The sequence below is a fragment of the Carlito syrichta genome, unplaced genomic scaffold (assembly GCF_000164805.1).
Source record: "Carlito syrichta isolate Samal-C Ts95f unplaced genomic scaffold, Tarsius_syrichta-2.0.1 Scaffold314289, whole genome shotgun sequence".
Lineage (NCBI taxonomy): Eukaryota > Metazoa > Chordata > Mammalia > Primates > Tarsiidae > Carlito > Carlito syrichta.
Genome location: NW_007258385.1, coordinates 320,272 through 334,678, shown reverse-complemented (window position 1 = coordinate 334,678; position 14,407 = coordinate 320,272). Strand labels below are relative to the sequence as shown.

The window sequence follows — 14,407 nt, the reverse complement described above, 5'->3', positions numbered from 1 at the left end:
TGGTTTCAACAGGTGTCTGCTGAGGCCTTCACTGTCTGCTCTCCACAGCAGGACAGCGGCCGCCCGTCCCCGCCCACCGTCTCCTCCCTCCATCCCCTATATGCCCACTGTGGGCTCTACCCGCCACTTCCCTGCTCCCTGCTGGGCCACTGTCATCAGGGACAATCCTGGACTGGCTGAGAACACCTTGGGCTCCTCTGGGGGGGCGCAGTTGTGGATGGAGGTCTTGCTGGTGCCTCCTTGGGGAATGGACCCTGGGGTATGAGACAGTCTGGGTTTGCCTCCTGATACTGTCTCCGAGGAGCTGTGTGCCATTAGGCTGGCAGCTAGACTGCTCTGTGCCTCAGTTTCCTCATCTGCACAAAGGGGTTGACCGCAGAGGCCTGGGATGAGTTCACCTGGGCTCTGATGTGCAATGCACTTCTTAACATGGAGCCTGCCTCACAGGAGAGCTGTTGTGACAACACGGTAGCTGTTGTCATCAGCTCAGAGCAGCTATCCCTCCTCAGTGGGGCCCCTAGTTTATTCGGCACCTGTGTCCACCCTCTGAGGAGTGAGTGTCAGCAGGCCTCTGGGGACTTGCTTTCCTCCAGACCTAGGGAAACAGGAGGCTATTTTCAGAAGCTGAAAACCTGCTGTGTGACCTTGGGCAGCCCTTCTCCCTCTCTGAGCTTCCACTTCCTGGTCTACTGTATGACCACTTGGACCTGGCCCCTCATTGTCCCTGTCACTGTACTTTCTGTGATTCCTAGCTTGGTCGGCCCAGCCATCTGGCTTTTGATTGTCTTTTCCACCCTCGTGCTGGGTGCGTAGTAGGTGCTCAGCTAAGTTTTGTTGAAAGAGCCCGTGCATGCACCATGATTGACTGCGTGTCCAGGGCTTCCTTCTTCCAGCCCTTTGGTCACATGGCTCCCTTTCAAAAACACTGTGCCCATTCATCCTTGACGTGGAGACTCGTCCTGTCCTTGAAGCCCTTCTCAAACGCTGCCTCTCCCCAGGAAGCCTTATCCAGCTTTTTCCAGCCAGAGTGGAATGGCTGGTTCTCAGAACACTTGGTCTGAGGCTCTCTGGTGGTCCCTGCTACGTCCACCTTGGTGTCCACAGTAACAGACTCATAACCTACAAGGACCATGCACCTCCTCGCCAGGCACCGTGGGAAGCCCTGTGCTTGCTTTTTTTTTCCCTCTTATTTATATTTTATCCTCCATAACAACCTTGCAAGGATGTTATTATTGTTATCCCTCCCTATACAGAACAGAACACAACGGCTCAGAGCAGTGGAGGAACTTGCCCAGCCATGAGAGACAGAGCCAGGATTTGAAACCAGGTAAGCCTGTGCTTTTTCTTAAAGAGAAAAGAAAAAAATGTCAACACATATACACACAGTAAAAAATAATCCAAACTGTTCACAAGGAAAGATAAATCTCTCTCACACCCAGGTTTCCTTGCCAGAGGCATCCACTTCAAGGAATTTCTGGTGTATCCTTCCAGGGAGATCCAGGCACATATAAGCATGTATATTAACAAATTTTTTTTAAAGCAGAATGTGAATTTCTATAATGATGGGATGTTGATATTTTTAACTTTTGCACTTGACTCAATATTAAACACTTGCAAAGAGAAACATTTTTTACCCAATGATAGCACACAGCCGCCCCTATCCCATAGCCGACCTTCTCTTGATGATGAACCTTGGCGATCTTTCTGTGCCGTGTCTTTCCTTTTCATGACTGCATAGTTTTCCAGTGCATGATTGGAGACCATGCTTTATTTAATTGAGGAAGGATATTTTGGTTGTTTCCAATCTTTTGCTTGTTATAGACCATTCCGCAAATGAATATCCTTGGCCCCATGTCTTGTGTTCATGTGTGCGATTCCTTTAGAATTCACTCCAGATTATAGGATCAGCAGGTGTGTGTGTTGTAATTGTGATAGATATTGCCAGATTATCCTTCAGAGAGGTTGTGCTGATGTATGCCATGCTCTCTGGTTCTCCTCACTGACACAGATGTTAGCAAATTTGGGTGTGAATCTGATAGCTGCTAATGTGCCAGCTGATAGATGAACAGTAGCCTCCAGTGTAGTTTCTTTAAAAAAAAAATCACAGCTTTTTTGAGATATCATTTACACACCGTAAAAGTCATCCGTTTAAGTGTGCAATTCGGTGGTTTTCAGTAAAGTCACGAAGGTGTGCAGCCATCCCCATACTCAAATTTAGAGCTTTTCCAACATTTTCCCCAGAAAGAAACTGCAGCGTTTCAATCCCTCCCTACTTCCCCTGAACTTTCCTCCCCCAGGCCTGGGCTGCTGTTAATGCAGTTTCTGTTTCTATAGATTCGCTTATCCTGGATATTTCATACAAATAGAATCATACTAAATGTGTGACTGGTTTCTTTCACTTAGCATAATGTTTTCAAGATTCACTCACGTTGTAGCATGTGTCAGTATTTCATTCCTTTTCCTTGCCAAATAATATTCCATCAGATGGATATGCCATATTTTATGTATCCATTCCTCAGTTGATGGGCATTTTGGCTATTATGAATACTGCTGTCACGGACTTCCATGTACAAGTTTTTATGTGGATACATGTTTTCATATTTTCCTTTCTCTTGGGTATGTACCTAAGCGTTCTTCAGAGTGGAGCTGCAGGATCATATGGTGACTCCATGCTTCACTTTTGGGGCACTGCCAGACCGTTTCAAAGCAGCTGCCTTGTGTACGTTCCCATCAGCAGCGTGTTTCTCTCCGGCCTTGCCAACGCTTGGCTTTCAGTCTAGCCATCCGACGTGCGTGGAGTGGTTTCTCATTGTGGTTTCCATTTACATTTCCCTAATGGCTAGATGCTGGACATCTTTTCATGGACTCATTGGCCATTTGTGTATCTTCTTTGGAGAAATGTCTATTCATGTCCTTTGTCCATTTGTAATTGGGTTGTTTGTCTTTTTGTGTTGAGTTGTAAGGTATTTTTATTTTTCATACATGTCCCTTGCCAGATAAATGATTTGCAAATGTTTCCTCCCATTCTGTGGGTTGTCCTTTTACTTTCGTGACCATGTTCTCTGGAACACGAAAGCTTTTACTTTTGATGAAGTTCAGCTTGTCTGTTTTTCCTGTTGTTGCTGGTGCTCTAGGTGTCATATGTAAGAAATCATCATAATCCGAGGTCACAAAATGTATGCCTGTATTTTCTTCTGAGAGTATTTTAGCTTTAACTTTTACGTTTTTGTTTGTGATCCATTTTGAGTTAAGTGTTGTGTAGGATTCGAGGAAGGAAGGTGTCCAGCTTCATTCTTATGTTTATGGATACCTAATTGCTCCTGCACCATTTGTTGAAAAGACTCTTCTTTCTCCATTGAATTGTCTTGGCACCCTTGTCAAAAATCAATTGACTGGCCGGGTGTGGTGGCTCACGCCTGCTATCCCAGCACTTTGAGAGGCTGAGGCAGACGATCACTTGCACTTGAAACTAGCCTGGGCCACATGGCGAGACCACATCGCTACAGAAAATCTAAAAATTAGCCTGACATGGTGATGCACACCTGTAGTTCCAGCTGCTGGGGAGGCTGAGGCAGAAGGATCTCCTGAGCCCAGGAAGTCAAGATTGTGGTAGAGCCGTGATTGTGCCACTGTACTCCGGCCTGGACGGCAGAGTGAGACTGTAACTCAGGGAAAAAAAAACCCAGTCAATTGACTAAATTTTGAGGGTTTATTTCTGGACTCTTGATTCTGCTCCACACTTATGCCAGTACCACACTCTCTTGATTACTATAGTTTTGCAGTAAGTTTTGGAATTGAGAAGCATGAGTACTCAAACTATGTTTTTCTTTCTAGAGATTGTTTTGGCTATTCTGGGTGCCTTGGCATCCTATATAAATTTTAAGACCAGCTTGTCAATTTTTTTTGCAAGAAACTAGCTGGGATTTTGCTAGGGAGCAGATCAATTTGGGAATATTGCCATCCTAACAACAGTTAGTTTTCTGAACCCTGATCATGGGATGTCTTTCCATTTATTTAGGCTTTTCATTTCTTTCAACACATTTTGCAGTTTTTAGAGTGTTTTATATTCTTTATTATTCTTATTAATAAGATAGAGGGAATTCCCTTTGGCTGATGTTTTTATCATAAAGAGGGGTTGGATTTTGTTAAATGCTACTTATTCCTTTGATGCTATTGTAAATTGTTTTCTTAATTTTGTTTTTATTTTAATACATTGGTCTTGTGCCTTGCAACCTTGTTGAACTTGTCTATTGTTCTAATAGTTTTTTAGTGGAATTCTCAGTATAATCTATACATGAGATCATGTTATCTGCAAATAGAAATCGTTCTACTTTTCCTTCCAACTTGAATGACTTATTTCATGTTCTTCCCTAACTGCCCTGGCTAGACCCTCATGTACAGTACTGAATAGAAGTGACAAGAGTGGACATCTTTATCGCTTCTGATCTTACAGGCAGTACCAAGTCTTTTACAGGATGCTAGCTGTGAGTTTTTCGTGGCTACCCTCTATCCGGTTGAGGAAATTCCCTTCTACTGAGGTTTTGTTTATTGGCGTTGGGGTCTCATTCTGTTGCCCAGGTTGGAGTGCAGTGGCATGACCATGGTCCACTGTAGCCCCGACCTCCTGGGCTCAGGTGATTCTTCTGCCTTAGCCTCCCGAGTAGCTGGGACTGACTACAGGTGTATGTCACCACACCTGGCTATTTATTTATTTATTGTAGAGACAGGATCTTGCTATGTTGCCCAGGCTGGTCTTGAACTCCTGGGCTCAAGCAATTCTCCTGCCTCAGCCTTCCAGAGTGCTAAGATTACTGGCATGAGCTACCATGCCGGTCCCTATTGAGGTGTTTTTATCTTGAAAGGGTGGGTGTTGGATTTTGTTAAATGCTTTTTCTGCATGTATTGAGATTATTACATATTTTTTGTCCTTTATTCTATTAGTATGGTATACTACATTAATTGATTTTCAGAAGTTAAACCAACCTTGTATTCCTGAGGTAAATCTTACTTGGTCATGGTATATATTCTTTTCATATGTTGCTGGATCTAATTTTCTAGTATTTTGTAGAAGATTTTTTTCTTTTTTGAGTTGGAGTCTCACTCTGTCTCCCAGACTGGAGTGCAGTGGTCGCTCCCAGCCACCGCAGCCTCGACCTGCTGGGCTCCGGTGATCCTTCCGCCTCAGCCTTCCAAGGAGCCGGAACTACAGGCGTGCGCTACCACGCCCAGCTAATTTTTTTTATTGTAGAGATGAGGTCTCACCAAGTTGCCCAGGCGGGTCTCGAACCCTCAGGCTCAGGCAATCCACTCACCTCATGTAGAAGATTTTTACATCCATATTCATAGGAGATATCAGCCTGTATTTTTCTTTTGTTATCATGTCCTTGTGTGGTTATGGCATCAGGTTAATATTGGCTTCATAGAATGAATTGATAAGTGCTCTCCAGGGAAGAATTGGTATTAATTCTTCTTTTAATGTTTGGTAGAATTCATAGTGACGCTATCTAGGCCTGAGTTGTTGTTTTTTTTTTTTTTTTGTGAGAAGTTTTAAAATTGCTAATTCAATCTCTGTATATTTTTTTTTTGCAGATCTTCTTCTTTGTTTTGGTAGTTTATGGTTTTCTAGGAATTGATCCTCTTCATCTAAGTTATCTAATTTGTCACTGTGAAGTTGTTCATAGTATTTCTTCATAATTTTTATTTCTTTAAGATTAGTAATAATGTTTTCTCTTTCATTCCTGATTTTAGTGACTTGAATCTTCTCTTTTTTTTTCCTGTTCTGCCTAGCTAAAGGCTTGTCAATTTTGTTATCTTTTCAAAGAACCAACTTTTGGTTTTGTTATTTTATTAATTGTTCTTCTGTTTCCTATTTCATTAATTACTGCTTTAGTCTTTATTATTTCCTTCTTTTACTTGCTTTAGTTTGCCTTCTTTTTCCAGTGTCTTCAGGTGGAAGTTGAGTTATTGATCTAAGATTTGCCTCCTCCTCCTCCTCCTGCTCCTCCTCCTAGGCTGGAGTGTAGTGATGTGATCATGGCTCACTGCAACTTTGACCTCCTGGGCTCAGGCAATCCTTCCACCTCAGCCTCCCAAATAGCTGGGATTACAGGCACATGCCACTATGCTTGGCTAATTTAAAAAAATTTTTTTGGAGACAAGGTCTTGCTGCGTTGCCCAGGTTGGTCTTGAACACCTGGGCTCAAGCAGTCCTCCCATTTCGGCCTCCCAAAGTGCTGTAATTACAGGCATGAGTCGCTGTGCCTGACCTTCTTTCTTAATATAGACATTTACAGCTATAAATTTCCCCTTAAGTTCTCTTTTGCCATATTCCTACGTTTTGATATGTTGTATCTTCATTTTCATCCATCTCAAAATATCTTCTAATCTTTTTGGTGATTTATTCTTTGACTCATTTGTTATTGAGGAGTGTGTTGCTTAATTTTGACATATTTGTAATTTCCTGAAGTTCTTTCTGCTATTGATTTCTTATTTCATTCTATTGTGGTTGGAAACACACTTTGTATGATTACACTCCTTTTAAATTTATTGAGGCTTGTTTTATGGTGGAGCATATGGTCTGTGGAGAATGTTCCATGTGCACTTGAGAAGAATGTGTATTCTGCCTTTGTTGGGCGGCCTGTGTAGTTTCAATTTGCGTTCATCTTATGAGTGAGGTTGAGCACATTGTCATATGTTTGAGAGCCATTTGTTTTGCTTTTTATGTAAAGTGTCTGGTCATTTTTCTTATTTTGTGGGAGCTTATTATACGTTAAGGGAAAAAAATCCTTGTCTATCATGAAGTGCAGGTATTTCTACCAGTTTGTTGTTTGTCTTTTGAATTTGTTTGTGATGTTTATTGAGCCCTGTAGACATTTTAGCTTTTTCTGTAGATTGATTTTTCATTTTAAATATAACTGTTTGGCTTTGTGTCATGTTTAGGAATGGTTTCCCCAGAGATTAGACAGTTTATTCTCTGTTTCCCCTCTTAGAGCTTCATTGCTCTGTTTTTTGTGGTTTAAATCTGACTGATTTGGAAGTTCTTGGCACATGGAGCGAGAGTGAGGGTCAACTGTATTTCTCTCCTGAGGACAGATCGTGGGTCCCAATTGCGTCTTACAAATAGTCCACCTTCTTATCACTGTGTAAAATGCCACTCCCATCATGTATTAAATTCCCATGTGTTTGTGGACAATTTTTGGATCCTCTACTTTGCCTGTTGGTCTATTTATGTGCCTATATCACATGTTTTTTTGTTTTTGTTTTTTTTTTTAGTTGAGGTCTCACTCTGTTGTTCAGGCTGGAGTACAGTGTCACAATCATGGCTCACCTCAGCCTCGACCTTTTGGGCTCAGGTGATCCTTCTGTCTCAACCTCCTAAGTAGCTGGAACTATAGACGCATGCCACGACACTTGGCTAAGTGTTTGACTTTTTGTAGAGACGGGGTCTTGCTATATTGCCCAGGCTGGTCTCAAACCTCTGGGCTCAAGTGATGCTCCTGCCTTGGCCTCCCAAAATGCTGGGTTGACATGCATGAGCTGCTGCTCCTGGCCTCACAAAGTTTAAATCACTGTGACATAAATTTTACTATGTGGTTGGGCTATTTCTCCCTCCTTCCTCTTCTTTTTAGGATCTTCCTGGCCACTCTCATCCATATGCTTTTACTGATAAGTCTAAACATTGACTTGCCTAGTTAAGGACAAAAATCTATTGACGTTTTTGTTCAATTTTAGATTTATTTGTGAATAATTGATATTTTTATAATGCTAATCTTTCTTTTATTTTCCAATTGCTACTGGTATAAAGATACATGATTGATTTTTGGATATTAGTTTAATTAATTTGCGGCTGCTTTATTTAATTTTTTGTTGTTGTTTAACAGTTTTGCAGCAAATTCTTGTGAATTTCCTAGATCTACATCCACACTGTCTGCAAACAACGACACTCTCATCTTCTCTTTTCTAATTCCGTGTTGCTTCTGCCATTTGTTTTTCTGACCTAATTGCACTGGCAACTATCTCAGAGTAAGGCTGACCAGTGGACGTGTGTCTCGGTCCATTCAGGCTGTCATAAGGACATACCATGGACCGGGTGACTTGAACAACCAACACTGAGTTCTCACAGTCTGGAGACTGGCAAGTCCTGATCCAGGAGTAGGTAGATTCAGTGTCTGATGACAGCACTCTCCCCGAGAGCATCCCAGCTGTGCTGTGCGACTTTAGACAAGGTTCTAACATCTCTGAACGTTGGCCCCATCTATAAAGTGGGTGCACTTACAATCCCTGCTGCATTGTGTTGTTTTGCACACTGAGAACCAACTGTGTGCAAAGTATCTGCCTTTGTGCTTGGCATTCAAGGCCCCTACTCCTGCCTCCTCTTATCTTCTGTAATGCTAATAACAACAGTAAACTGCATGGTGTGCGGTTTATCAGGCATGTACTCTTTTCCTGGCACATGGACTTGCGTTCTTCATTTTCAGGTGTCAGGTTTATTGCTATCTGCATTTTATTTTTTTATTTTTTGGTTTTTTGTTTGTTTGGTTTTTTTTAGGTGGAGCCTCACTCTGTTACCCAGGCTGGAGTGCAGTGGCCGCTCCCGGCCACCGCAGCCTCAATCTGCTGGGCTCCCGCGATCCTTCCACCTCAGCCTTCCGAGTAGCCGGAATTACAGGCACGCGCTACCACATCTGGCTGATTTTTAATTTATTGTAGAGATGAGGTCTCGCTGCCCAGGCGGGTCTCGAACCCTCGGGCTCAGGTAATCCACTCACCTCAGCCTCCCAAAGGCGCGGGATTGCAGGCTGAGCCACTAAGCCCGGCTGCTATCTGCATTTTGAAGGGGAGAACTGAGAGGCAAAGTGACTCACCCAAGAAGATTCAGCTGTTAGGGTCGGAGCCAGTACTCAAACCCAGGCCCAACTTCTAAGCTCCTGGCCTCCCCTCTGCTCTGAGAGGGGGTGGAGACGATGCTCTTCAGAACCAGGAAGGAGGGGCTGGCTTGTCACGCTGGACAGCCATTTGTTGGGAGTGTCTGGAGTCTGGAGAAGAGCATGGTGCCCTCCGGGCAGGCAGATCGCGGAGGGGAGTGAGAAGCCGAGGAAGGAGGGTTTGGGGATGTGATGCTCTTAAAGATTTTTTTTTTAAGTCTCATTTAAAAAGTCATGACAAAGTAATTTTTAAAGCAAATTTAGGAAATTGGGGGGAGTTGTATACCAACTTTAGTGACACTGATGTAAGTTCTGCTAAGCCACCACCATCGGCCAGTCATTTCTAAATGTCAGTTGACACAGGATACTAAGTAAAAAAGGGATTTTCCTTTCCCCATCTCACATCTTTTGGATAAAACATTGTGAGGAATTTGGAATCCTTCCAGAACTTTCTCTCAGCCTCCAGAGTGCAGAACTAATAGTACAGGGGGTGCCCAAAGCCACATATATATTCAAATATGATGTTCGAGCAAAGATTGGATTAATCAAACGAATGCTAGTATTACTGTGTGTGCGACAGGCAGGACAACAAAAGTGTAGGAAGCACAGCTGAGCAGACGCCATACTACACATTGCTACCATAATTTAATTCAATGTCAAAAAGTAATACATAGATGGCATCTCTTAAGATATGTGCACACATTTCTGGCACCCCCTGCAGCTCCTGCGTGCCGCAGGCCAGGTGCCACGCCAGCCACCGTGTGCATCGTCACACTGGCTCTGGGATGGAGGGAGCTCGCTGTCCCTATCTTCCAGAGGAGGAAACCAAGGCCCTAAGATGGAAATGCCCCAAGGAGAGCCTATGCTGCCCGCCGTCTTCCTCTTTGCCTCCACAGTGTGTCGCGAGCCTCTCCTGAGGCCGCACGCAGCCTGATCTTTTTTTTTTTTTTTTTGAGTCGGAGTTTCACTCCGTCGCCCAGACGGGAGTGCAGCGGCCGCTCCCGGCCACCACAGCCTCTACCCATTGGGCTCCGGCGATCCTTCCACCTTAGCCTTCCGAGTAGCCGGAATTACAGGCGCGCGCTACCACACCCGGCGGATTTTTTGATTTATTGTAGAGATGAGGTCTCGCTGCCCAGGCAGGTCTCGAACCCGCGGGCTCAGGCAATCCACTCACCTCAGCCTCCCAAAGGCGTGGGATTACAGGCTGAGCCACCGAGTCCAGCGGCCTGTTCTTTCCAGTGGCTGCCTGGCTGTCCCTGGGCACCTGGGCACCCCTTCTCTAGCCAGCCCCCTCTGAGGCACACTCAGGCCGTCCCTGGATTTCTGTGGGGAGTTTCAAGCAGGGGAGGCCCTGCAGTCTGTGTGGCCGCAGGGGTGGGCGGGCTGAGGGGCCACACTGCTCTGTCCAGGCCCAGGAGGACAGGGCCAGGGCGGGGAGAGGCATGGATTTGGGAGATTCCAGGCTGGCTTGCAGGAGGTGCTCCTCAGATACCTGGGGAGCCACCGGGCGCTGTCAGTGTCACCCAGAGGGGTTCAGGGGCGGGACACAGGCTTCGAGGGAGATGCTGAGTCAGAGGAGTGCGGCTGGCCATGTAGCTCCGGGTGCCCTGTGGGAACAGCCAGGTCCAGGGTGGGAGCCTGTGGTCAGGAGAGCCTCCTGGGGGAAAGGTGCGGCCATCCCTGGAAGCCCAGGCACCCAAAGAGTGGGCCCCTGCTGCTTCCCTCGCCCCGCCAGGGGTCTGTCTCCATTCGAGGCTGCACGTGGTGGAAGAGATGTGGGGATTGGCCCTTCTCCAACAGGCAACTCATGGTGACTCGTGGCGTTGGGGCCTAGGACCAGGAAGCCCGTGGATGGGTCCTGCCTCCGGGGCAGTGGTTTCTCCCCAGGTCCCCGATGGCAGCAGGCCCACCGGACCGCCCGCCCTCAGGGCCCTCCCTCAAGCATGTTCTGCCTTGCGGAAGCCTGAGACCTGGTCTTCTCTAGGCGCCGCCGGGCTGCCCTGTCCACTCAGCCCTTGCCAAGGCCTTGCTCTTCAGGGGAGAGGGGACGCTCCAGCCTCCAGCCTCCAGCCTCCAGCTTCAGGAGCAGCTTCTGATCCTGCCTGCCCAGTGTGCTTCCCTGTTCCTGCTTTTTACCCCCACTCACACCTTCTCTGAATCTCAATTTCCTCTTCAGTAAGACAAAGACACTTAATATCTACCTCATCGATGACCAGGAGGCTTCTCTGAGTCAGTATCTGCAGAGTGCTTAGAACAGGGCCCAGGACAGGTTGGTGCTCTGGGAGTATTTGAATGTCAAAGAATGATATTTGGTCTCTGCAGTGTGGCACCTCGGGAATGAAGCAGGAAGGGAATTAGACATCCGTGCTCCTCTCGTCTTTGTTGTGCAAGTATTTCCAGAGCATCTAGTGAGTGCCAGGCCTGTCCTGGCTGCTGGGAGTGTGGGGTTGGGTCCGCCCCACCTGAAGGGAACACACATTCAAGGGATCCCAGTGTGTTGACGGTCATGTGGCTCTGTGCTGGAGGACACATGCCCCCATTCCCAGGTGGCTTCGTCTGGGGCAGGATCATGGGGCATTTGTTTTCTTCTTTTTGTCTTCCTGGAGTTCCCAAAAAGTATACACACTCTGGTCTAGGACTGGTGGTTCATGCCTGTAATTCCAGGGCTTTGGGAGGCTGAGGCGAGAGGATTGCTTGGGGCTAGGAGTTAGTGACCGGCCTGGGCAACATGGTGAGATCTCATCTCTACAACTAAAATTAAAATATTAGCTGGGTGTGGTGGTCTGCGCCTGTAGTCCCAGCTACTTAGGAGGCTGAGGCAGGAAGATTCCTCGAGCCCAGGAGTTTGGGACTGCAGTGTGCCGTGATCGGGCCACTGCTCTCTAGCCTGGGTGACAGAGCAAAACTCTCTCTCTAAAAAAAACAAAACAAAACAAGGAGTCCAGTGATCAGAGTTGCCATTTTATCGAGGACTGGCAATGTTCCACACTGCCTAGCACGTTCTGAGTTCTTTCTCACGGATTCTCCTGCAGCCCTGTGACGTGGATACTGTTGTCATCCCCAATTGACAGAGGAGGAAACTGAGCCACAGGGCCCCACATTGGGGTGGCAGGGCTGGGACTCAAACACAGGTCATCCGCTCCAGCATTCTGGCTCTTAACTTGACCCAAGTCCTCGCCACAAACGTGTGTCATACAATCAGAATCAACCACCAGGGGTCAGCAGGTGCCGTGGGACAGCAACTGTGAATGCCAAGTGCTGTGACCTCGATGGGCCAGTTGCCATGGACACCAGCCTTCCTTGTGCCCACTGGCCTATCTCCAGGAGGCCCCAGTGATTCTCTTGGGCCACGGAGCTGGTCTCCCCAGGGCTTCCCCAGCCCCACATTCTCTGAGCTGTGCGGTCCCCAGGGAGCATGCAGGCCACCCCCACACTGTGCAGCTGGGCAACCCGAGAGGCCTGGAGGGTGCCAGGACTGGCTGCCTTCATGTGGGGAGGGGCTGCCGAGCTGGGCTGGGTGCTCAGGGCAGATGGCTCACCTGAGGACCCAACCTTCATGGGAGCTTTCCCTGTTCACGGTTCTCAGAGGATGCTCCGGACCGATTCTGGGGCCTTCAGATCCCAGGAGGAAATCGGAGCCCACCTGGCCGGCATGTCCAGCGTGTCAATGACAGCTGAGGTGGCCAGTGCCCTGCGGCACTCCCTGCTTGCTGGTGCCTGGGTCCCCTGCCACATGACCCATCCCTTACAGGTGAAGAAACAGGCCCAGAGAGAAGTCTTGCGGGTGCCACAACTCCCACCTCTGTGCCTCGGCCTGCCTCACCTCTCGCCGATGACACCCTTTGGAAGGGGTTGGGGGCATTTCAGGTTTGGAGGCCCCTGGCACCAGCGCTGGAGCCTGATGGGCCACCGCAACTCCCCGGCCAATCATCTCCTCACAGCAGCCCTGACTATTCTGCTTTATCTCTGCTCTGCAGATGAAGACACTCAGGCCCAGAAAGGGGAAGTGACCTGTCCAGGGACACGCAGCAGAGAGAAGTAGAGCAGGGCCTCCAGTCCGAGACCCCGACTTCACACCTGGTGTACGTGCTGAGACCCTAGGCTGCTTCCCAGTTCCCCTGGGACAGCCTCCGCCTCCCACCAGGTGAGGTGATGGCTCCAGAGGGGCTGGGAGACCCAGACAGGCTTGGCCGGAGGTGTGGCCAGCCTGGCCTATGGATGGGAAAGCGGGAGGCCGAGGGGGTGGCAGAGCCATGGGTGTCAGGGCTGTGGGCATCAGGGGGTTTTCAACTCGGCTCCCTCTGCGTTTCTTGCTCTCTGGACTCCCAGATTTCTGGCTCAGAAACCTTAGCTCTTTCATAGTCACTCAGTCATTCAGCTGTTTATTAAGCACCTGCTGTGTGCCATGCCCATGCTAGGCACTGGGAGCACATCAGTGAACAAGACAGACAAGGACCCAGGACAATAATCATATAATCACACCAATCACATGAATTTTTTTTAAAAAAGAAAGAACAGGGCCCATGTTACCAAGGAGAGACACAGGTCAGGCAGAACCAGTGAGAGGATTTGGGGAACACCTCACGAGGAGGTGACGTTTGAGCTGAGAGCTGAAGGGGGCACCGGTTACCGTGGTGAAGTTGTCAGGGAAGAGCATTCTGGGCAGTGGGAACAGCATGTGCAAAGCCCCGCGACTGGATTGGGGTTCCAACCATCTCTCAGAGCAAACAGCCTCGTCCGAGAACCCAACCGGTCAGGGAGACTTTTGCCATTCTCGGAGGAAACCCCAGGGCCTGCAGACTCCCGGGGGGAAATCTTCAAATCTCCTTTGTGTCGCTGCCTTGGTTGCCACTGTTAGCACCTTTCCCCCAGGGTTAGCCAGTTCCAGTCAATCACACATTCATTCGGCAACCCCCCTGCGAAGGCCCTCCTCTGTGCCAGGCGCTGGGGACATGGGCATGACTGCCCACAAGGGACACGGACGGTGACTCCAGGGGAGGATGGGGCTGCTGACCACGAGGCGCCTCTCGGCGCCCGGCCCGTGCCGAGGAAGCCCTTCACCGGTGCCACCGTTCTGCTCACTTTGCAGAGGAAGACACAGGCTCCGAGCGACCAGCCCACGCCTCTCCGGGCCTCGGTTTCCCTCGGAGCGCGGCCGGGCGCCCAGGCGGCGTCTCCTGCACTCGAGGGGCTGCCTCCCGCCAGCACCATGGGCAGCAACAAGAGCAAGCCCAAGGACGCCAGCCAGCGGCGCCGCAGCCTGGAGCCGGCCGAGAGCGCGCACGGCGCGGGCGGGGGCGCCTTCCCCGCCTCGCAGACCCCCAGCAAGCCGGCCTCCGCCGACGGCCACCGCGGCCCCGGCGCCGCCTTCGCCCCCGCCGCCGCCGAGCCCAAGCTCTTCGGAGGCTTCAACTCCTCGGACACGGTCACCTCCCCGCAGAGGGCCGGGCCGCTGGCGGGTCAGTGGCTGGCGGCGGGCG

The 14,407-nt window shown here is 48.7% G+C and overlaps 1 protein-coding gene across 1 annotated transcript in view; it reads left to right on the top strand.

The window, feature by feature from the left end:
* The first annotated feature begins 14,124 nt into the window (after positions 1-14,124).
* Positions 14,125-14,407, top strand: part of SRC (SRC proto-oncogene, non-receptor tyrosine kinase) — a 17,006-nt gene continuing 16,723 nt past the window's right edge. Inside the window, exon 1 of the mRNA XM_021719172.1 lies at positions 14,125-14,386. Within this exon, the coding sequence (XP_021574847.1) occupies positions 14,137-14,386 (250 nt within the window). The 5' untranslated portion in view covers positions 14,125-14,136. The remainder of the gene's footprint in view (positions 14,387-14,407) is intronic.